The sequence below is a fragment of the Chelmon rostratus genome, chromosome 6 (assembly GCF_017976325.1).
Source record: "Chelmon rostratus isolate fCheRos1 chromosome 6, fCheRos1.pri, whole genome shotgun sequence".
Lineage (NCBI taxonomy): Eukaryota > Metazoa > Chordata > Actinopteri > Chaetodontiformes > Chaetodontidae > Chelmon > Chelmon rostratus.
This window is the reverse complement of record NC_055663.1, coordinates 12,443,744-12,468,498: the sequence shown is the minus strand read 5'-3', so window position 1 is coordinate 12,468,498 and position 24,755 is coordinate 12,443,744. Positions and strand designations below refer to the sequence as shown.

General features: G+C 42.3%; 2 protein-coding genes across 2 annotated transcripts in view; both read right to left on the bottom strand.

The window, feature by feature from the left end:
- slc17a8 (solute carrier family 17 member 8) overlaps positions 1 to 3,979 on the bottom strand; it is a 42,735-nt gene extending 38,756 nt beyond the window's left edge. Inside the window, exons 1-5 of the mRNA XM_041939274.1 lie at positions 3,879 to 3,979; positions 2,094 to 2,349; positions 1,772 to 1,890; positions 472 to 586; positions 167 to 254 (exon numbers count right to left, since the gene is read on the bottom strand). Coding sequence (XP_041795208.1) covers positions 167 to 254; positions 472 to 586; positions 1,772 to 1,890; positions 2,094 to 2,349; positions 3,879 to 3,979 — 679 coding nt within the window. The remainder of the gene's footprint in view (positions 1 to 166; positions 255 to 471; positions 587 to 1,771; positions 1,891 to 2,093; positions 2,350 to 3,878) is intronic.
- A 5,946-nt stretch (positions 3,980 to 9,925) lies between these two features.
- Positions 9,926 to 23,209, bottom strand: LOC121607688 (synaptonemal complex protein 1-like). The gene is made up of 2 exons (XM_041938626.1): positions 19,933 to 23,209; positions 9,926 to 10,155 (listed from the first exon to the last, which is right to left on the bottom strand). The coding sequence occupies exons 1-2, from the start codon at positions 23,207 to 23,209 to the stop codon at positions 9,926 to 9,928; spliced, it is 3,507 nt and encodes a 1,168-aa protein (XP_041794560.1).
- Between the last annotated feature and the right edge of the window lie 1,546 nt (positions 23,210 to 24,755).

Below are 24,755 nucleotides of genomic sequence, written 5' to 3'. Positions count from 1 at the left end.
TGCAAAGCAAAACTTGCTCTCTCACTTCCATTCGCTGATCAGCTGCAAGATGACTTTGTGTGGACTCGAGAAACAGGTTGGAAAGCAATGAAAAGCGGCCAGCTTGGGAGTCTTCACAGACTAACTCAGAGCATTTTGACAAGAGGAACAAGGAGGCATCACTCACCACAGAATGAAGTTGTGGCTAGTCGGCTCCGTTCAAGAGGTGGTGCCCATTTGGACCACATGCCATGGCATGCTGGGTAGGTGACACCCTAGTAGGACGTAGTGTGGAAGATGTCACGGGTCAAACATTGACATCTGACAAAGTGGAAATGCTTTAAAAAAAAACGTTTGTGGGAAATACATGTATTGGCTTTCTTGCATAGTGAGATGAGAGGACTGATCTCATTGGTAGGGAGGAGTTTCACTGATCCTCTCATGTAACTCTCAGCAAGAAATTGTTTTTGTCACCGACATTGTTTCTCTTACCTCCACTAAGCCCTGCAGGATGCGAACAAACATGACACAACCGTAGTGGACCCTCGCTGCAGATGGGATGAACATATTGAGCACTGATGTCAGGAATATGGCAGCCCCAAACACCCTGTAGGAATGTGTGTGTGGATAAAGGTTAAGAGGTGCCAACAGCAACGTCCACCTGAATCACTTATATTGAAGCACAGACATGAAGCATTTTCTTTGGGGGGGAGGGATGTTGAAATTTGATATTAATTATAGGTAAAATGCACTCTATTAAAACACTACACTTTCAGTTCATTAAATTGCCAACGTAACCAAGAGTATTTTAGTAAGTGCACAGCGTTTCAGCTGAACAAGCAAAAATGTGAATAGATTTCAACATGTGAAATCAAGACTGAGTTCAAATGGAGCAGCTCTCCTAAGGAAATTATAACCCTGACTTATATTGTGATATTTGTCAGATCTGTCTGCAACATGTAAACACACAACAAACACATGTGATTTAGTGTGTGAGAGCTAGTGTAGATGTCTAATAACGGCAGGCAGTACATCTGCAAATGTCTCCCGGTAAAAGAGTCTCCGTCAGCCTTGTAATGATGAGACAGGTCTCACGCCTCTGCCTTTCATACACTGAGATAAAGACATCCCATTCAATCCAAAAGTTTCTACTTCATCGGCACAGTGCTGCTCAGCCCCCCTCTCTTTTCTTCTTCGCCTCATCCTCCCTTCCCTCTCTTTTTCCAAAACAGTGTGTAAGTGACACTTGTAATATTCCAGTGGCTGGTGTTTCAGAAAGAAATCAGACGCAGGATCTTTCATTATTAACTCTGTCAGTGACGTGTCCTCTTTTCCTGTGAAGCTTTTATTACAGGACCGCTATCTGCTCCATCAGCACCGCTTGCCACGCCGTACGGCTTTAACCCTTTAACCACACAGGATGAGGAGAGGCACTCGCCCCGAAACCTCTCTTTTTTATGCCTTTCTTATGATCCTTTCTTAACGTGTGGTCAGGGCCGCAGTGACCATGGCTTCATCCTCAATTTTGGGAAATACATCAACGAAAGACAAGAGGGATAATCTGCCTCTGCATACATGTAGCATAAGTTTCTGTCTCGAGGGCAATGCCATCAGTTGTCTCTGCACTGTGTTTGGAGCTACAACTCCGGATCATTTTTAAAATGGATGTCAGAGAAAGACCATTATCATCATCAACTCGATTTTCTAACCAACAGCCAAAAATCCAAATATGATCAGTTTATGATGACATTAAACAGACATTTCAGTGAGACTCTTGATGGTCCGGCTCTACCTGTTGGCAAACAGCTTGTTGGAGATGAAACCACCAGGGATTTGAGTAACAATGTAGCCCCAGAAGAAGGAGCCATGGATCAGCCCCACAGTCTCTGGATCCCAGTTAAACTGAGCTTTCTGGAGTGGCAGAGAAAAACAGAAGCATACCACAATGTACCCATTTTACCACCAAACTGTATTCATTTGGTATGTTCCACCTGGGTGAATCACAGAAACATCCCTAAAAGAAGTGACTAAAATGGTTGAACTACAATTACAACTACAACAAAAAGACACTCTGAGTCAATAACCCAGGGGCCCTGTCTGATTGATCCAGCTACCTGGAGCACAGGGGTTCCATTGATATAGACTGTGTTGTTGTTCACCATCTCCACAATGGCCACACCGAGGTTGCAACGGATGCCGAAGGAGATGCAGAAGCCCAGGCCGCTGAGGATGGCGATGATGTAGCGCTTGGGCAGACCACCGCAGCTGCAGTCCAGCAGTGGGGCAGGACGTGGTGCTGATGCCACTGGACGCCCATCCTCCGTCAGTTCAATGTTGTCCTCTTCTTCTACATTGCTACCATCTATTTTCCTAATAAGCAAGAAACAGGGGGAAGATTTAAGATAGATTTGGGTGCAAGTCACACAAGCATATACTGAAAGTAGTCTTGCGCAGTATTCACATGATGATCACCTCACAGTCCCACCGCTTCTGTCTGTAACTTTTTAAAAATGTGGTCACAACAATAGCACAAGCCTCTCTGTTCTCTTACAGAGGGCAGGGGATGAAGATACACCACTGAAAAAGGTTACAGCATTGCAGGTGCATCACTCTCCACACCTGCTCCATTACCCAGAATCCATCCCGGTCACTGTGCCCCTGCTCGCATGAACTGCTTCTCCTCCAACAAGACAAACATTTACCAGAGATGGGATCAGTTTTTGATATCAAAAACTCAAATCCTTTTTTTTTTTTTTTTTTTTAGCTTAGTGTTTAAAGCAGCTCAGCAGTGTCTTGACAGTTCTAGTAAATGGCTTGACCTTTATCTATCGACCTTTGTCTATTGTATTGCAATGAAAAATAAAGTCCCTTTTATCTTCATCAAAAAATGAAACAAATTAAAAATATAATCTGTCTATAGTATAAATATAGTTCAACAGCAGCCGTACTGTAGATGTGATTCTTTCAAAGAACAGTATGACTGGTCTCATAGAACATCATATGAAAGACTGCATTATAAATTGTGATCTGCATCAAGATTCAAAATCCATCTTAACAAAATGTCATTACCATTCTGTACTTATGCACACTCCAACCAGCCTCAAAGGTATAAGCTTATGTACAAAACAGCAAATCAGAGTTTAAGATTTACTCCTGTTCACTAACATCATGGGCTCATTTTGCAAAATGTGGCATAACTTTTTTGCGCTTTAGCCACTAGAATTGTTTATGTGGGCATTTTTTAAATAAAGATCAAAGGAGCGTGTTTGGAGTAGCACAAGGTCCTGATCAGTGTCTTTCTCTTCACTTAATACAGGAAGTGCTAGACAAAAATGTAACATTCAATTTTTGCAATGTCAGTCAATGCACTCTTGTTACATGTGACAAAGGTACATGCACATTAACAATATGCACACAAATTTCAGTTTCCAGGACATTGCCTACTTAGTGCTTTATCTCTTCAAATGACAACAATCTTCATCATATATGCCCCCCCCCCACCACCACCACCACCACATACACACAGCCACCTGTGAAATATGTATCAGATATGAAATATGTATTAATGTCTTAAAATAAAATCTATGATCACATCACAGGCATTGCCTGGCAAGCACAAGAATCAAATATTTATTTATCATCAGGATCTCTGAGAACACGTTGGGCTTAATGTGCTCGCTTCCAGGCTCTCCACATCCCTCCGACAGCAGATATTTCACCCCTCTCAGCTGAGTGTTCTTACAAAGTTTTTTCAAAAAATAATCTCCACCTTGAATATAATACATGGATAATGAGTGAAGTGATTATTCTGCTCAGCCCAGCATCTAAAAAAAAGTGTGGATCAAACACCCTGCACACACATGCCTTCTTCCCTCTGCTCTCCATACACACCCTCTCACCTTTGCAGCTTTCCGAGGGAGTCCCCCACAGTGTTCTTCACCTCCTCCTTCCCAGGCTTAAGCACCTGTTCCCTCAAACCCGCTAAGCCACCAAAAGGCATTTTTCTCTGCGTCTTTGTTTTCTTTCCCCCTTTATCTCAAAACAGTGGCTTGATACCTCAGGAGCACACTTTGTTCCAAGAAAGGCCAAAAAAGAAACAAAACATTAAAAAAAAAATCCACTAGAAGCAGTTCTTCATTCTTACTGAGTTTGTGGCACTGGGGGTTGGCTCCACCTTTCAGTGGTGCCACGAGTCTCTTAGAGGTAAAAAAATACTTTTCCTCTCCACCTTTGTCCGTTGTGAGGCGAGGATGATGTGGAAGTATTCCTCAATGTTCAAAGCACGATGCAGCCAGAGGCTCTGGAGCTTGTTTCATCTCCAGAAGATCCAGATTAGAGAATGATGAATAAATGCAAATCAAAGAGTAGATTCCAGGTTTTAGTTACGAGGCACTGTGAGCCCCCTTTTGTCTGCAGCTGAACTGAATGGACCGTTTAGATCTCCTCTCCATCTCATAACTCAGCCATGGTGAGGAGGGGCAGGTGTTGCTGGTTTCCCAAAACCCAGCCCCCTCGCTTTACTCAGCATCAGCATCATCATCTCCCCAGCACCACCCCTTCAGCTAGTTAGGTTAATCTGATAGCAGCCCAGTGGACCCAACAATTAAATATGCATGAGCTTGACAAGTTGCATTGAGGAGAGACGGGCATAGCCGGGCTGCTGTGGTGTGAAATGGGAGCAGTTGAAACCTAAGACAGAGCCCTCAAGTTCTAGGCTTACACTCCCACTTTTCCATGACTGCTATTTGCAATTTTTGTATTCATGAGGGAGTGACAAAGATCATAACTGCTGCCATGAAGCTGTAGAGTTCATGAACTAAGCCACCATGCCTGCTGCTATTTGAAATTTCTGAGCATTTCCTTGCTTATTTTGCCAGCAGGGGAAACATCTTTTTCCAAAGAGAGGCTCCCTCTTTGCACATAATCAAATATGCAGCATTTCAGGGAGATTTTAAAATTTAAACAGTAGACTGGATGGTGTGGGCCTGAACCCTAAGAGTCTGCTGTAGCAATGGGCTGTTGCAAAGCAACTGCTGCGGCTGGTGCTAGTACTCCAGCTGTTTATGCATTCCATAAAAACATAGGCCTAAATGAGGGCTCAAACCCCAGTGGACACTCTTTCAAAAAAAATGGTTCTTTATAACAAAAAGATGACAGCTCCATTACAGGAAACATGACTGTGTGGCATGAAAATCAGATGCTACTTCAGAAATTAGATTGAAGTTACGTGTATGTGCTTGTATGATTTAAAAAGTGGTATTAGTCTTTATAACGCACAACTTTAGTTATGTATTAATAAATGAATACATTTGTGAGATGAATAAAATTATCATGCTCAACCAGCAAAACTTATGATGCTCCAGTGATTCAGTTTCAATCGAAGATCATGAATAACAATGGAGTATAATTACATAGCAGTGAGGTGTTAGATTGTTACCCATCCACCTATCTGCCATTTGACAAAGACACATTTGTGAAAAACAGCATTTCACAAAGCACAACATTTCACAGAAATACAGCATTTCAGAAAACGCGTCTCACAAAACACAACAATTCAGAAAGCACAACATGTCACAAGACACAACAACATTTCAGAAAGATGAGAAAATGCTGAGAGTAAGAAAATGGCATTGAACTGTGGTCAGGGACTTGTGTTATGTCTGAAATGTTGTATTTTGTGACATGTTGTGTTTTCACCCTCACGGCCACTGTAGGAGGACACATTGAACACAAATTGTCTTTCTAACTGAATCATGACTACCATCTAGTGTTTGGAAAGGGGGGGTGACACGTCATCTGGTGATTCTGGGAGACACATCCAATCAATAGACTGGATAAGATATGCCCTACACAACACTACATTCTGCTCTGTGGGACTAAATCTAACTGGAGGAATTATTGGGCATTGGCAGCTGTTTGGATATCAAATACAGTTACAGACAATAGCAGTTCAACAACACACAAACTGCTGCCTCAAAATTAAACAAAGCTGAATTAATTTTTACGAAAACTCAAAAAGAAAGATTTTGAAATCTGGGATAAACCAGATATTTTTTTTGGTAAATACCTTAATTGGATTTTTTTTCCTGATATACAAACAAGTACACAACAGGCCAACATACCAGACAGTATCAACAGGGAAGGCTACATCACACACTGAAGAAACATCCCCATCACCACCATCAGCATCAGACTTTTGCACTTCCTCATATGCAGTATGGCATCAGACACATTTAGACACCAACAAATAGACAAACCAGTACAAACAAATACAAAGAAAACCCAACAAATTAAACAGTAACAAAAAGAAAACAGGTGGTGGGGGACCATGTTACACATCAAAAAGAAATCAGACACAGCTTCGAGTCTTGCATTCTTTTACAGTACAGCAGGGGTGTCCAAACTGCGGCCCGCAGTCCATCTTTAATTGGCCCGCAAGAAATTTTACAAATAAAACAGAATATGGCCTGCTCCTGAAACTTTTGCCTGAGTGTATTGCACTTCTGAGTTTTAACACCAGTGAAGAGGCTTGTTCTTTGTGAGTTGTCAAAAAAAAGGTGCTATTTTCTTACGCTGAGATATCTGACCCAAAAAGTTTTCACTCAGAATGAATGTCCATGCAGCTTGCAATAAATCCACTCCACAACGTGTTGAAATCAAAAGTTGAAGTTTACTCTTCTTTCGGATAATCACAAAACATACATGAACTAAGGAAACTAATCTCTGATAACAAAAAAGGGTTCCAATGTATCTAAATTAGGCGCAGACTCAGCTAAAGTCAGGTAAGAAAACTGTTCGCTTCCACGGCTCCTCAATAACTGAAGGGAGAAGCGCGAGACGATTCTAAGGGAGCCGAATTGGCCAGTTCTTAAAGTGACAGTACACATTTTTAATCTATGTAATACAAGCAGTATATGCATATCAATTCTTATTCATTTTAACTTTCCTATGTAATATTTATCATTTTAATCATGAAATATACTTATCTACGAAATTACAAATTCAAATGAAATTATTTATCTTTTTTAAACATTAATTCTTATTTATACCAACAAAGCCTACTTTGGCCGCTACATACCCGGCCCCTAATTGCTTTCTATCCTAGAAACAATTACAACATAAAAGGTTAATACTTAACAGTCCTTTTCAATCTGCTTCTTGAAGCAGGCAGAGTTTGGTGATCGGCCGCTCAAGTTCGTTAGTCTTCGTCTTGACTCGAACCTTGCGGACGACTCCATGCTCATCCACCATGATCTTAACAATTCTTCCCATCAGCCACGATCCTCGAGGGGCTGATTCATCGACGATCAGGACTACGTCACCCTGGGCGAAGTTACGCTCTGGATGGTTCCATTTTTGTCTTTTCTGGAGTTGAGGCAAATATTCTCTGGTCCAGCGTTTCCAAAACAGATCACTCATGTACTGGACTTGCCTCCATCTCTTGCGTGAATAAGCATCATCCCTATCGAAGACACCCGGTGGTAGGTTGGGGTTAGTCTTGAGCAACAGTAAGTGCTGTGGGGTAAGTGCTTCCAAGTCATTAATGTCATTAGAAGGCGTAGTGATAGGCCTACTATTCAAGATGGCCTCACATTCACAGAAGAACGTTTGAAGACCTTCTTCATCCAAACTTTGCTCTCTCAACGTGGCATTCATGATCTTCCTGATGGAACGGATAATTCTTTCCCACACTCCTCCGTGGTGGGATCCGGATGGCGGATTGAATAGCCATGTTATGTCGCGTTGGAGCAAGGTGTTCTCGATCTGTGCTGTATTCCACTCCTTTATTGCCCTCTTCAGCTCATGGTCGGCTCCGACGAAGTTGGTCCCGTTGTCGGATCTCATTTTCTTCACCTGACCTCTTCTCGCAATGAAGCGACGCAGAGCTTGAATAAAGGAGTCGGTCTCCAATGAAGATGCCATTTCTATGTGGACTGCACGACATGCAAGGCAGGTGAATATCACCCCATATCTTTTTACAGATACTCTTCCTCGCTTGATGCTGAATGGCCCAAAAAGATCCACACCGGTTCTGGTGAAGGGTGGTTCATTTGGTAGAACTCGGTTTCTTGGTAAGTCTGCCATCATTTGTGTACCTGATGCACCATGTTGTCTTAGACAGGTAGTACAACGAGACAGCATTCTTCTGATTGACGAGGGAGCATCAATGATCCAGTATCTTTGGCGTACGTGAGACAAGACATGATTACGCCCACTGTGCCCTAGGCGCTCGTGTGCATCCTGGAGTATCAAGTTTGCCACATGATGGTTCTTAGGGATGATCATTGGATGCTTGGCTTCGGCTGGCATGGATGCTCGGCTGAGCCTCCCTCCAACGCGAAGGATTCCCTCTTCAAGCTGTGGATTGAGTCTTAGGATTTGACTACTCTTCTTGATAGAGTCCTTTCTCAGGAGAGCAGATATCTCTTCCTGGAAGTGATCGTTTTGACAGTGACTAATGATTGCAATCTCTGCTTTTTGCAAGTCATCCACAGTCAGGTAAGTACGTTTGAGACTCTTTTTGTAGCTCAACATCTCTTTGCTCAACTTTTGTTTGTCGTTGTGCAATCCTTCCAATTCTTTTCTCTTTTTAGATAGGTTCATCAGAGCTTGCCTGAGTCGTGTGAGCCACGCCACAGTCTTCTTGAGACGTATCCAAGATGAGAAATGATGAATTAGTTGCTGCATTACATCAGTGCTTTCCTTTGCTGTGGTCGCATTAACCAGTACGGTTTTCTTCACCTCAGGATCCTCAGGCGTGAGCTGTTCTTGGTGATTGGGTTTAACTGGCCACTCTCCTTCTGGTTCACTAAGGAAGCTGGGACCAGCAATCCAGACCTCGTTGTTCATGAAGGCGCTCACCCTTTGACCCCTTGAGGCGCAATCAGCAGGATTCAACTGAGTGTTAATGTAGCTCCATTGATGCACCTTTGATGCTTGCAGGATTATGGCAATCCTATTTGCCACAAATGTCTTAAATCTGATGTTCTCATTGGCTATGTACTTGAGTACGGCAGTACTGTCTGTCCAAAACCTCGACTCTGCCAGAGGCAACTGAAGGTCCTTCTTCAGCATGACATCCACCTTCACAGCTAAGGCAGCCGCCGTCAACTCCAACCGTGGGATGGTGGTTGGTTTCAGAGGGGCGACCCTCGCCTTCCCCAAGACGAACGAACAGTGCGCTTGGTTACTGCTATTCTTCTGAACTAAGTACGTGACAGTACCATAGCCTGTTTCACATGCGTCACAAAAGTGATGCAACTGAGCTTGCACAGCTTTGCCGAACTCTGGTGGCTTGAAGCATCGATTCACTCCAAAGTCAGTGAGCTGTTGGAGTTCGTCAGTCCATTTGGTCCATTGTTGTGCGAGGTGTTTTGGCACAGTGTCATCCCAGCCTGTTCTTAGTCTAGATGTTTCTAGCAGGTAGTATGACTGGCGACAACATTCCAAGCGGATCATAGACTGAGCTCATTGTGGACAGGATTCCTCTCCTGGTGAGAGGCTTCTGCTCGATGTTCACCTTGAACTTGAACTGATCTGACCGGATGCACCACTGTACTCCCAAGGCTCTCTTGATGGCGAGTGATTCCTGGTCGAGATCAAGATCTTTAACTTCTGTTGCCCGGTCTTCAAACGGAATGGTTTCCAACACATTTTGACTATTGGTTGTCCACTTTGTCAGCCTAAAGCCTCCTGTTTGACAGATGGCTGTCAAGTCGTGGAGTAGCTTGATGGCTTCTTGTTCTGAGTTGACCGATTTTAAACAGTCGTCCACGTAAAAATTGTTCAACACTGTCTCCACAGCTGTTGCGTCAAAAGTACTCCTGTTGTCCTCGGCACACCTTCTCAGCGCATAGCTCGCGCAGCTGGGTGAGGAGGTGGCTCCGAACAGATGTACGTCCATTCTGTATTCCTCCATCTCCTTTGATATGTCCCCGTCAGGCCATCATAAAAACCTGAGAAAATCTGCGTCTTCAGGTGGGACCTTGACCTGGTGGAACATAGACTCCACATCGGCCATGACTGCAACTGGCTCCTGCCGGAATCGTGTTAAGACGCCAATCAGGCTGCTTGTCATGTCAGGCCCTTGCAGCAGTTGTTCGTTGAGTGTGGTTCCCTGATATGAAGCACCGCAGTCGAATACCACTCGAAGTTTGTGCTTCTTGGGGTGGTACACTGTGATGCGGAATAAACCACACCTTTCCATCACTCCTGTTAAGCTCTTCGTCTGGAACTTTCACAGCGTATCCCTTGCTTATGACCTGGTTCATGAAGCTGACGTATTCCTCTTGGAATGTCTGGTTTCTTTGAAGCTTCTTTTTCATGTTGAACACTCTTTGCTCTGTCATTGCTCTATTGTTAGGCATTTTCACGTCTTTGTTTTTCAATGGCAACCCAATAGAATAGTGCCCATTGACCAGCTTTGTGGATGTGGTAACTCTCTCCATAAACAGTTGGTCTTCCTTGGACATCTCGAGCTGCTCTCCTTGAGCATCCTCAGGAAAATCATACCTGAATTGTTGCATCCACAACTCTTCAAGTCGGGCCACCGATATCCGATTAGTTTGGATCTGTGGGTGTTCATCTTTAGACCAGCTTCTGATGTTCTCACGCAACGGCCCGTTCACTGTCCATCCCAAGACTGTACGAACTGCATACGGCCCATCTTTGACACTGCGAATTACTTCTTCTGGCTCCAAAGCCCGTGCGACATCAGTCCCAATCAGAAGATCGATATCCGCCTTAATCGATGGAATTCGTACGCCTCGTAAGTGTGGCCACCTATCCACGTCATCTTGAGTGGGAATGTTCTCCTGACTAGCAGGTATGGCCTTTTTGTGTGAAGACACCTGTGAGCTCGATGAACTCATTGCCTTCCAGACTGCTGACTTCAAGGTCTGGCAGCGCTTTGCATGAGACAGTCCTTTGATCTCCCATGGTGGTAAGTAGGATGTTAACATTTGTTCCTTGCAGCTTAAGGTTGTTGGCTAGCTTGTTAGTGCAAAAAGAGGCGTTGCTCCCTGGGTCCAAGAACGCATAGCAAGTCAGCACCTTGTTGCCTTTCTTTGCCTTCACTCTCACTGGAACGATGGCGAGGACGGTTCCTGTGCCCCCGGCCCCAGTCTGAGAGCAAGTTTCTCCTGCATCCACGAATCCGCTGACAACAGTTTGTTCTTCCTGTGAAGACTCCTCTCTTTGTTCTTCCCTTGAAGCGTTTTCTTTCTGTGTGTCTTTAGGTTTCTGTTTGATGTGTAACAGCGTAGGGTGTTTAGCTGAACACAACTCACAGCTTTTCTTTTCTTCACAGGTGCTGCTCATATGTCCTCCTACAAGACAGCTGAAGCAGAGTCCCTTGCTTTTAAGGAATTCCAATTTTTCTTTGTGCAACTTCTTTTGAAGCTTCCTGCACTGTTCCATAGTATGATCTCCCTGGCAGAAGATGCATGGTTTCACGAAAGCCATGTTTGGGTTTTGGTTTCTTTTCTTTAGCTTTTGTGGACTTTTTTTTGCTACTTTCTGCTCTTTAGCTTCAGTGGCTAACGTTGTGATATTTTTCTTGCCTGTTGGCTTTTCAGGTTGGCGCTTGGTTTGACCTGAGATCTCTCCAAACACGGGGTGTGCTGCCATTTCAGCCTGTTTAGTAACAAATGACACCACATCTTTGAACTTGGTTCGCTTATTATTTTTTTGAATGTCAATAGCGATGCTCTTGAATTTTTCCCTGAGTCTATATGGGAGCTTGGAGATGACTGTGCGCATATTGGCGGCGTTCTCCATCTCATCCAAGTACTCAAGCTCAGTCATTGCATTGTTGCAATTTGTCAGAAAAAGAGTGTATGATTCAAGTGCTTTAGCATCGTCTGACTTGATAGTAGGCCAATTTAGAGCCTTGTCAAGATATGCCATTGAAATCTTGTATTTGTCACCAAAGCGCTCCTTTAATAATTTCTTGGCTTCAGTGTAGCCCTGTTCTGGCTCCATGTGAAAACAGCTGCGCACTAAGTCATTAGGCTGACCACTCGTGTGCTGTTCTAAGTAATACAGCCGATCTTTACTGTTTTCAGTTTTGCTCTCTATACGATGCTCGAAAGCTCTCATGAAGAGACGGTATTCCATTGGATCTCCTTTAAAGATTGGAATGTTCGGCGATGGCAATGTAGATAGCCTTTGTTGCTTTATTAAGCTCTCAGTTATTTCGTTTTGGCGTTGCATAACAGTAGCCAAATTATCTGTATTCACAGAATTTCCCTTTGGAGTGACATGCACCTGTTGTGCAGTAGGCACTGGTCGCGCCACAGGCATTGCACTGGCAACAGGCATTGCATTGACAGCTATTCCACCACTGTGCTGAGATACATCGCTAGCCTCTCTGCTCCTATTGTGGCTTACATGTTGTCTCCGAGTAGGCATAAGGGGATCCACTCTACTGCCTCTAGAGCCTCTTGACACATATGAGCCTTCTTCAAATTGTCTGAGAATGGCTAACTTTGCATCTGATTCAGCGAGATCTGCTTTTAACTCCAATTCCACTTTTTTAGCTTTGAGCTGTAGCTCTTTTCCTTTAAGCTGTAGCTCGCTTTCCTTAAGCATTAGCTCCTGTTCTTCCAAAGCTCTTTGTTGTTCCAATATAGCCGCCTTGGCTAACAAGGTAGACTTGGTCAATTCAAGTTTTAAGCGCTCCGCGCGTGCTGCTGATATTACAGTGGCAGAGGAGACAGACTTGGCTGTTTTACTTTTTCTTGATGTACCTGAAGCGCTATCTTCAGGCTTAACCTCATTGCTCATTTGCTTAGACTCTTCAGTGCGAATCATTGCATTTTGTTTCCATGAATTAACTTCTTGCACAAAATTACAGTGCTCATCATATCTTGGCTGAAACTAATCACTTTGATCTGCCTTCAAGTTCTCTATGCATTCAAGCTGGGTGTACAGATCTTTAACATCAGCATTTATTTTACTGAATTCTCCAATCAGCTCTTCATACTTGGTTAACACTTCCTCTGTTTTTTCAACATTTGCATCATCATCCATTAAAGCAAGCAATTCGTTTCTTTTCTCAGTCAGTTTGCCTAACTTGGCTCTTCTGGAGCTTATTCTTGTCTGCAGATTATTTTCCAATGACAATTGTGTTGGTTTAGCCATACGTCTTACCGTCTTGCTTTCATCATCCGTCATCCTTGCCTTTTTTTTGTCAGTCCGATTTTTTTCCGATTCCACTTGCGACAGTCACGTAGCAGCCACGAGCCACTTGTCCACTCACCAGCCACGCATGCAGCGCATGATCATGCTAGTTTAAAGTCCCTCGATAAATCCCTTGTTGAATCTTCGTCTCCGCTTCTTCAAACCTCTCCAAAGATTGTAATCCACAAGTGAAGCAAGTTTTCTTACTAATGAAGAGGCTTGTTCTTTGTGAGTTGTCAAAAAAAGGTGCTATTTTCTTACGCTGAGATATCTGACCCAAAAAGTTTTCACTCAGAATGAATGTCCATGCAGCTTGCAATAAATCCACTCCACAACGTGTTGAAATCAAAAGTTGAAGTTTACTCTTCTTTCGGATAATCACAAAACATACATGAACTAAGGAAACTAATCTCTGATAACAAAAAAGGGTTCCAATGTATCTAAATTAGGCGCAGACTCAGCTAAAGTCAGGTAAGAAAACTGTTCGCTTCCACGGCTCCTCAACAACTGAAGGGAAAAGCGCGAGGCGATTCTAAGGGAGCCGAATTGGCCAGTTCTTAAAGTGACAGTACACATTTTTAATCTATGTAATACAAGCAGTATATGCATATCAATTCTTATTCATTTTAACTTTCCTATGTAATATTTATCATTTTAATCATGAAATATACTTATCTACGAAATTACAAATTCAAATGAAATTATTTATCTTTTTTAAACATTAATTCTTATTTATACCAACAAAGCCTACTTTGGCCGCTACAACCAGGAAGAGCTACTGTAGACAAGACAGCTGCCACACCAAAAAAGGACAATCACAGAACAAATTTACCCCAGGCTACCAAACATGGCAGAACCAAAGAACCGGAAGGTAGAAGGCTCAAGGCAGCATCACTGCTCCCACTGAATGCAATGCCGTTCCCACTTTAGCTGAGTTAAAAATATATTCCACAGTATCTGTGTGTTAATTAGCGTGCATGCACATAACTAGTATGCAGGTACACGTGCAACAAATATCAGTAGTGCCACATCAGTTCGGTCACCACTTTGCTTTTGCGCACCACTGTGTTATATACATGCGCAAAATCAGCTGATCTCAACTGATGCAGATTCAATCGCTCCTTGATCAAAGTGACATTTGCCCGGATTTTTGGCACGACTGGCATCGGATCAGCACTGCAGCTGGATGGTCGACGCAGCTGTTACCAATAAATCTCAAATGGGGTCTGAGTAGATCTCTGGATTAGCTGGAAAACCCAGACAAAGACATCTCTCTTTTTGTCACTCAAGAAATCAAACTCAAGCTTACTGGTTTAAATCTCAAAACTAATTTACCACGATTTTATTTTATTTTTACAATGGGCCATACAGAAAGGTCTAATAAGGAAACTGAAGCAAAGGTCCCGTTTCATTTTTCATATTATCAATGATCAATGGGCATATGCTTGTCTCCCCAGATAGGAAGAATTTACACATTATTAATATAAAACTATGGACCAATACTATGTTTGCATATTATTATGCAAGCTATAATTAGACTTTAAAGAGTGGGTGATTTTCACTCTGCCCTTTTGTGTGTGGCTGCACAGATCTACCATCCCCAGTAGATCATTTGCCCAAAAAGGTTGCCCACCCCTGTGCTAGCTGGAATGGTGCTAAGTTTTATAAGTTTAGCATTCAAGGGCTGTAAAATGTCTGTTACAAATATAGTGATATACTAAAAATATGAACACTTTTCACAAAGATTTCACAGTTAAGTAAGGTTGGAGGTAAAAACATCAGGGACTGCACAACAAAGATCTTGGACAGATATTGAGAATCGAAATGCAAACATGACATGCAGCAAACCCACTTTGTGTTTTGTGCTTGCTGTTTCTCCTTTTGTCCACCAGCTTGCACTGTTTATAAGTTCATTTGGGAGAAACAAATAGTATTTTGACATGATTCCTTTATAAATATATTTCATGATTAGAGTTTTGCTAAAAAAAATTAATTATATGTATGTGTATATGTTGCTCATTTAAGAGCTAAAAGAGTTCATCTTAAGAGTGCATGATTTTATTTTGAAGGTCACCATGTCGTACTTCCGGTTTAATCGTGTGTCGCCGGGAAAATGAACACGGAATGAACAAGCTGACCGTGAATCCGCATGTGAAGCAGTGAAACAGAAACGGTGACGGGAACAAAGTGTATTTTAGCAACCCCCCCGAAGAGGCACAAGGTTGGTGTGTGGTTGTAATTATATTTTTGACAATGTGTCTGTGCAGAAAATTTATGCTAGCCTGTTGCTCATGTGTTTAGCGATCTTACCATACATTGATGAGTATTCAGTTAGGCTTGACTGTGATTGTTTACCAGTTATTACATAGGGAAATGGTAACAGAGATGTGATTTGTTGTTTTCTTTGTTTTATTGTGGAACTCGTGGAAAGAATAAACACTAAAAACCATCAGTCGAGTCTCTTACCATCTTTCGGAGGGCATGCTACATTATATTCAGATCACAATAATTCCTTTCATGATAAAAGCTAAGATTATCTGGTGGTAAAAGAACTGTACCCCCCTCTATTCCTCCATCCCTACCCATTTCAATCTTTCTTTCTCCTTTATTTCCCTCACTTCTTCCTTATTTTCATCTTCCATCCTCCCTCTCTCCATCTCCATACCTCCCCTAGCGCACAATCCCTTTCTCCCTCTATTTCCTTCCCTCCCTATCTCCCTCACGTCTCTTTCCCTTCTTCTATCCCTTCCCCCATGTCCATCTTCCTCTCTACCCTCAATATCAGCTCCATCTACCACCCAAACCTCACCTGTCATCGTCCCTCCCCAGCTCTTAAACAGCACAAGAAGTTAACTGATTAAGTGTAGACACCTCATATGCTAATTGTTCAGGCTGATGACAAACTCCTTCATGTCTGCATTTAATATGAAGGTCCATGGTTCCAAAAGGGCATTCCAACCGACAGCACTTTACAGCATTGTGACTGGTACATATTAGGAGTTGCACAACTTCAAATTTTTTTCAAATGGACGTTGAAATTCAATGTTGTTGATGTCAATATGTGTACACATTTTTTGTTATTGTTCATTTGATTGTATTGTGTAATTAGGAACAAACAAATGTTGATTACATATGTTTTTCATTGTCATTGCAGCTGCTGTCAAAAAGTGGGACAGCAAAGCTACAGACCATGAAATATCAAAAACTATGGCAGACCATTTAAAACATGCTCCTGGGCGGTCTGGTGGCGGAGGCTATCTCCCAAAAAACAAAACAGGTATGCCCGCAATAAGTGAAGCAGTCCAACAAACCAGAAGTCGGCTGATTGTTAAGCAGATTTTTGTGTATTGTTATTGTTGTGCAATTGTGTGTTTTAGTATGCCTGATGTCCAAAGCACATTTGCACACTACTTGTTATTCCCGAAATGTATTTTTATTCTTCCTTCCAAATTAAGGCAGTAACAGTTATGGTCTTTAAGATAGGAATTGGAGAGGTATTTTTGCTTCAAATTAACTGAACTGTCAACCGGGTGCTGCATGTTCATCTGTGGGCCACACAATCACCGTAGCAACTAGTGACTCAACGGTCGCTGGGCAGAAAAGGACAAAGGTGACTGATTGCCTTAATGGCCTCAATGACTCACTGCTATTAATATTACTTAGTAGGCCTAATGGTAGTATTGGGATGCACACCAAGAATCAGGCACACTCGAAAAATTCTACGATAAATTTTCTAGTGTTGGACGTTTGTCGGGTGACAAACACAACTCCAAATGAATGATAATGTTGCACTGGATGTGTTAATAAGTGCTTGCAGAAAAAGTAGAAAAAATATGAACTCAGTTTTTGAATACATAATAAGTGCAGTTCATGTCAAAATGTGATGAATTAAATATAATCTGCCTCCTTTTTTCACATCCTTTATTTCTTCATGTTCTTCTGGATGTATGATTATTTTGGTGTTGTTTGTTGGAGTGTTTTGTGGCAGATTTGCTAGGTTTTGCAAGTGTACATAGGTTCTTAAATCCATGAGGACAATAAATTGATATATTTTTGTAAATCGTCTCATTTTTTTAGGGTAAAAATTCAGTCGAATTTGTGATTATATAATCATTAATTCATGCTTGAATTTGCGTTAACTTTACAACCTAACTTAGACATCAAAGGGACGTCTTTATGGAGACGTCTTTTCAACGACCTGAAAATGACGGCTTTTTACCTTTCACATTTCAACCAAATCTAAACTTTGTTTCAACGTATGGAAATGATGTCTTTTCAACCAATTTTTGCTGGGTGGGAAAGTTAGAGTTAACGGTCATTGTTCTGATTTTTTCAGGGTGGAGAGGGGCGTGAGGCAGGGGGATGCTCTTTCACCCATCCTCTTTGCCCTTAGTATTGAGCCCTTAGCAGAAGCTATACGCCAAATTGCACAGATTCAGGGGCTGGAGGATGAAGGAGGGTCAACACATAAAATAGCGCTGTTCGCAGATGATATTTTGCTTTTTATAAAAAACCCACTTCTTTCCATCCCCACACTTATGCAATGCCTTCGTAATTATGGCTCAGTCTCAGGGTATACAATTAATGAAAACAAATCAGAGGCCATGATGATATCTGGGGTTTGGCCCACACAATTAAATGAAGATGTTTCCTTTTGCTGGTCCAGACAAGGATTTAGGTACTTGGGGGTTATTCTCAGATCTAGCTCTACACAATTATTTGATGCTAAGGTAATTAAATAAATAAAAAATGACATAATACAATAGGAAGTTCTCCCCCTCTCTTTACTCTGGAGAGTCGAGACAGTGAACATGAACTTATTACCTAGATTTCTTTTTTTTATTTCAATCCCTACCTATAAAAGGGCCCATTTCCACCTTTGATATGCAAGATAAACTAATTTCTAAATGTATCTGGCAGAAAAAGAGACCTAGGGTCAGCCCAAAAACCCTTCTTTTATGAAAAGATAGGGGAGGCCTGGGCCTGCCGCATCTTAAATATTATTATTGGGCTGCACAATTAACTGCAATAGTGGCATGGTTTAGGAATGATCAGGAGACAGGATGGACCCAAATAGAACAGAGCACAGCTAAAGGCATATCTTTATCAGTGTTACCATTTGTTGACATAAAATCTGTTAATAAAATGAAAAATGGAAAGTGAATGGATGAAACACACTCTGAAGGTTTGGACAACAGCTGAAAAAAATGCTTAGGGGACCAACGTCAATTTCAAGGGCAATGCCAGTTGAAGGCAATATAGATTTCCTCCCTTCCACATGGGATAGTGGGTTTAGAAGATGGGCGACAGAGGTCTTAGCACAATCAACCAATTATTTAATGAAACGGAATTCAAATAATTTTCCCAACTTCAAGAACAATTTAGCCTCCCATCAAATGATTTGTACAGATATTTCCAAATACGACACATCATCAGAAGCAATAAAAAAAGAGAGTTGGTCAGTAAAACCCCAAATAATTTAGAAGAATACTTTGTTAGTATTGCAGAGAAATGCTTCCCAACGAAAAAACCTGTCTCCCATATAAAAGGCTTATATCTGATAAATCTCAAAACCCCTACAACATCAAGGAAAAATGGGAATTGGAATTGAATATTAAAACTGAAGATTGAGATGGGGAAGAGAGAGAGATGCCTTTATGTGCAAATTCTCATAAAGGCATCAATAGTCAATAATGGAAAGAGTTCGATTGGAAACTAAAAATTAGATATTTTAATACACCTCTCATCATTTTGTCATATGTGAAAGAACCTTCAATAGCATTGTGTTGGAGTTGTGGAAAAATTGGGGACCTCACACATATCTTTTGGGATATGCGCACGCATGCACACATGCTTCTATGATATTTTCCTGTGGAACTAAAGTGTTCTTTTCATCTTTGTAATTATTACGACACTCAAGTTTTCATCGTCTTTCTTATTCATCTTCAAATATATTTTACAGAGTCAATTCCACCTCCAAATCGTGATTTTGTATTTGCTTTATTTTATTTTGTCATTGCATTTATAAATTTTTTTTTCATTGATTTGATTTCGCTTCTCTTTGAAGCGTGAGGGGAAACCAGAGCACCTGGAGAAAACCCACACAGACATGGGGAGAACATACAGACTCCACGCAGGAGGGCCCACCTCCTGTGAGGTGACAGTGCTAACCACTGCACCACCATGCTGCCCTTACATTTATAAATATGAATTATGAATGTATAGTAATCATTATTATACATAGATTCATAATTCATATTTACATATGATTAGATATTTAGTTGAGCCTTGATAGTAGAATCCATTCTTATAGTTGAAATTGGAGCTGAACATTGTCTTGTTTACATCTTGTCTTGGTTAGGAGTAATGAGGTACTGTCCGTTCAAGGTTGCTTGAGGGCTCCAGTAGGCTGGAGACACACTCCAGCAGGTTGTAGTCATGGACGGTTGCGTTAGGCTTCCAGAATGTCGGCCACGACACCCATGCCAATAACAGTAGTTACAGCCATGCCAACACAAAAAGCAACTTTCACGACAACTTTAGCAGCGCAACCCCACCAGCTTCTGGTCTGAACCTGAGCAGCTGCACGTACTGCAGCTCGATTCTCCAGGATGACTTCATCTCTAAGGCGAGCCACCTGAGCAGTCAGCTTCTGATTTCTTTCAACTGGTCTTTTCCCAGTTTCCTGCTGCTCAAGAACTTTGACAGACAGATTTTCATTCGCTGTCTGTTTTTTGTCTATTTCAGATTCAAGCAGGGCCAGCTTGGCACTAGTGTTCTTATCCTGCTCGCTCAAAACCTCGACTGCTGCCACCAGGTTTCTGATCTCTTTCTCCATTGTCTCTTTCAGTTGCTCTAATGTGGCTAGCTTCTGTAACAGCTCATCTTTATCCCTGCGGTCTTGCTGAGCCACCTCTGCACGATGATCAAGGTCCCACACTGTGGCCCTAAGCCGTTTAATCTCTTTGTTTTGTTTCAGTATCAGAGGTTCAAGGACACGCAACTCATTGTCCATGGACTTATTTTTCTTTCTAATTGTTTTGATTTCTTCCTGAAGCCCACTCAAATCGTTGACCAGACTGTCAATCAGAAAGTTGTTGTCTTCAATCTCTTTTTTTTGCTTCTGTGTCAGAGACTCAAGGGAAGACAACTTATCCACGACACAATCCTTTTCATTTCCAAGTAATTTGTTGTCTTCCTGAAGTTCACGCATGCCTTCCATCAAATTGGCAATCTCTCCTTGTTTTTCCTTTGTGAGAGACTCAAGGTGGCCCACCTGAGCAGTCAGGCTCTGATTTTCTTCAGTTAGTCTTGTCTCAGTTTCCTGCTGCTCAAGAACTTGTACTCTCAGATTTTCATTCGCTGTCTGTTTTTTGTCTATTTCAGATTCAAGCAGGGCCATCTTGGCACAAGTCTTCTTTTCCTGCTTGCTCAGATCCTCGACTGCTGCCACCAGGTTTCTGATCTCTTTCTCCATTGTCTCTTTCAGGCGCTCAAATGTGGCGACCGTGTGTAACAGCTCATTTTTATCCCTGCGGTCTTGCTGAGCCAGCTCTGCACAATGCTCAAGGTCACACACTGTGGCCCTCAGCTGTTCAATCTCTTTGTTTTGTGTGCGTTTCAGAGATTCAAGGGAAGACAACATATCCACAACACAATCATTTTCAGTTCTAAGGAATTTGTTGTCTTCCTGAAGTTTACGCACATCTTTCATCAGACTGGCAAGCTCTCCTTGTTTTTCCTTTGTCAGAGATTCAAGGTGGCCCACCTGAGCAGTCAGGCTCTGATTTTCTTCAGTGAGTCTTGTCTCAGTTTCCTGCTGCTCAAGAACTTGTACTCTCAGATTTTCATTCGCTGCTTGTTTTTTGTCTATTTCAGATTCAAGCAGGGCCATCTTGGCACTAGTGTTCTCACTCTGCTTGCTCAGATCCTCGACTGCTGCCATCAGGTTTCTGATCTCTGTCTCCATTGTCTCTTTCAGGTGCTCAAATGTGGCTACCTTCTGTAACAGCTCATTTTTATCTCTTCGGTCTTGCTGAGCCACCTCTGCACGATGCTCAAGGTCACACACTGTGGCCCTCAGCTGTTCAATCTCTTTCTTTTGTGTCTGTGTCAAAGGTTCAAGGAAACGCAACTCATCGGCCATGGAGTTATTTTCATTGTTCAGGAATTCTTTGTCTTCCTGAAGTTCACGCACATCTTTCATCAGACTGGCAAGCTCTCCTTGTTTTTCCTTTGTCAGAGATTCAAGGTGGCCCACCTCAGCAGTCAGGCTCTGATTTTCTTCAGTTAGTCTTGTCTCAGTTTCCTGCTGCTCAAGAACTTGTACTCTCAGATTTTCATTCACTGCCTGTTTTTTGTCTATTTCAGATTCAAGCAGGGCCATCTTGGCACTAGTGTTCTCACTCTGCTTGCTCAGATCCTCGACTGCTGCCACCAGGTTTCTGTTCTCTTTCTCCATTGTCTCTTTCAGGTGCTCAAATGTGGCTACCTTCTGTAACAGCTCATTTTTATCTCTTCGGTCTTGCTGAGCCAGCTCTGCGCGATGCTCAAGGTCACACACTGTGGCCCTCAGCTGTTCAATCTCTTTCTTTTGTGTCTGTGTCAGAGGTTCAAGGAAACGCAACTCATCGGCCATGGAGTTATTTTCATTGTTCAGGAATTCTTTGTCTTCCTGAAGTTCACGCACATCTTTCATCAGACTGGCAAGTTCTCCTTCTTTTTCCTTTGTCAGAGATTGAAGTTGGGCCACCTCAGCAGTCAGGCTCTGATTTTCTTCAGTTAGTCTTGTCTCAGTTTCCTGCTGCTCAAGAGCTTTAATTCTCAGATTTTCATTCGCTGTCTGTTTTTTGTCTATTTCAGATTCAAGAAGGGCCATCTTGGCAGTAGTGTTCTCACTCTTCTTGCTCAGATCCTCGACTGCTGCCACCAGGTTTCTGTTCTCTTTCTCCATTGTCTCTTTCAGGTGCTCAAATGTGGCCACCTTCTGAAACAGCTCATTTTTATCTCTTCGGTCTTGCTGAGCCAGCTCTGCACGATGCTCAAGGTCACACACTGTGGCCCTCAGCTGTTCAATCTCTTTCTTTTGTGTCTGTGTCAGAGGTTCAAGGAAACGCAACTCATCGGCCATGGAGTTATTTTCATTGTTCAGGAATTCTTTGTCTTCCTGAAGTTCACGCACATCTTTCATCAGACTGGCAAGTTCTCCTTCTTTTTCCTTTGTCAGAGATTGAAGTTGGGCCACCTCAGCAGTCAGGCTCTGTTTTTCTTCAGTGAGTCTTGTCTCAGTTTCCTGCTGCTCAAGAACTTTAATTCTCAGATTTTCATTCGCTGTCTGTTTTTTGTCTATTTCAGATTCAAGCAGGGCCATCTTGGCACTAGTGTTCTCACTCTGCTTGCTCAGATCCTCAACTGCTGCCACCAGGTTTCTGATCTCTTTCTCCATTGTCTCTTTCAGGTGCTCTAATGTGGCTACTTTTTGTAACAGCTCATCTTTATCCCTGCAGTCTTGCTGAGCCAACTCTACACGATGCTCAAGGTCATGCATTGTGGCCATCAGCTTTTCAATCTCTTTGTTTTGTGTGCGTGTGAGTGGCTTAAGGTAACACAACTCATTCAACATATAGTCATTTTCATTTTTCAGCAATGTGTTGTCTTGCCGAAGTTCACGCACATCTTCAATCAGACTGGCAAGCTCTCCTTGTTTTTCCTTTGTCAGAGATTGAAGGTGGGCCACCTCAGTCGTCAGGCTCTGATTTTCTTCAGTTAGTCTTGTCTCAGTTTCCTGCTGCTCAAGAACTTTAATTCTCAGATTTTCATTCACTGTCTGTTTTTTGTCTATTTCAGATTCAAGCAGGGCCAGCTTGGCACTAGTGTTCTTATCCTGCTTGCTCAGATCCTCAACTGCTGCCACCAGGTTTCTGTTCTCTTTCTCCATTGTCTCTTTCAGGTGCTCTAATGTGGCGACCTTCTGTAACAGCTCATCTTTATCCCTGCGGTCTTGCTGAGCCAGCTCTGCACGATGCTCAAGGTCACACACTGTGGCCATCAGCCCGTCAATCTCTTTGTGTTGTGTGTGTGTGAGTGGCTTAAGGTAACACAACTCATCCGCTATACAGTCATTGTCATTGCACAGCAATACATTGTCTCGCTGAAGTTGACACTTGTCATCCATCAGCCTTCCAATCTCTCCTGTTTTTTCCTTCATCAGAGATTCAAGGTGGGCCACCTGAGCAGTGAGATTCTCATTCGCAATCGTCTCTGTGACATGAATTCTCTGCAATGTCTGAACTTTTTGTGTGAGCTCAGTCACGTTGTCTCTCTTATCTTTTAGCTCCAAGTGAAGCGCCCTTACCTCTGACTGGAGCTTAGAGTTGTACTCCTGATCGTGTCTCTTTGTCATTTCCAACTCATGAACTTTTTGTAGAAGCTCCATAACCTCAGGTATTTGTTGCTTCTCTGTCATATGTAGTCTGTGCGATTCAGAGCCAGAAGAGGAATCGCACAGACGCGTGTTTACATTATGGCCAGACATTTTTAGTTCAGTAAAAAAGTTGTTTGCAGCCATTGAAACAGTAGATTTATCAGCCATTAAAGTCAGTTCAGTTCAAAAAATAATTAAAGTACTTATTCACTCTGTGTCTCTTACGCGTCCACAAAATCCTTCTAATAACAGTTCGTTGTTTTTGAAATAAATCCACCTGAAATCATTTCTCAGTTTCATTCATACTTTTTCAAAGCTCCGTGTGACGTCATTTGTGGCTTTGAAGCCGCTTTGATCAGCGGCGTCATTGGCGCATGCGCCGTAGAATGACGTTCGAACTGCAAAATTCAAAAGAAAACTTCTGATAAAAATACAGGCGTAACATTTACGGTCTCATAACAAGTACTTTGCTGTGTTTTATTCAACGTCTTGTTAACGATGGGTCATGTCTCAGATACTGTACACGTCCGTCCTGTTTGTCGCACAATCAGCACCCATCTTTCTCTTACTCCGTTACTGGACTTCAGTAGATTTTTCAAGTATCTCGTACTTTTAGAAGTATTTATTTCTCTGACAACGTTTTACTTTTACTCAGTTAAATTTTCAACATAAATATCGGTACTTTCTACTCCTTTCATTTCCCAAAAAGGCTCGTTACTTTTTATATACAGCCTAAGCCTATGTATTTTTTAGGAGACTGGGCTGTCTGAGTGTGTGTGTGTGTGTGTGTGTGTGTGTGTCTGGCACTCCGCCCACACCTATTTGACCACGAACTTTAGAGCAGCTGCACATAATGGACAGCGGTGAGGAGCAGTCCGTCGACGACCAGCACTCGTGGCCTTATTTAAAAGAACTTTTTGAGTTTGTTGGTGCTAAAAACAACTCCTGGCGAATGCGTTGCGTCTTGTGCAAACCAAAATTCCAAGAAGTATTGGCGTTCAATAACCATCCGTCGAACCTCAGGAAACACATAAAGGTGAGTCATTAGCGCTTGCTATGTGTTAGCTAGTTAGCTTGCACTAACGTTATAGCGCTCAACGATAAGCGCTTGCACGAGCTGCAGGCTAGGTTCGCTGCGGTAATCAGACTATGCTGACAGCTGGCCAGCATT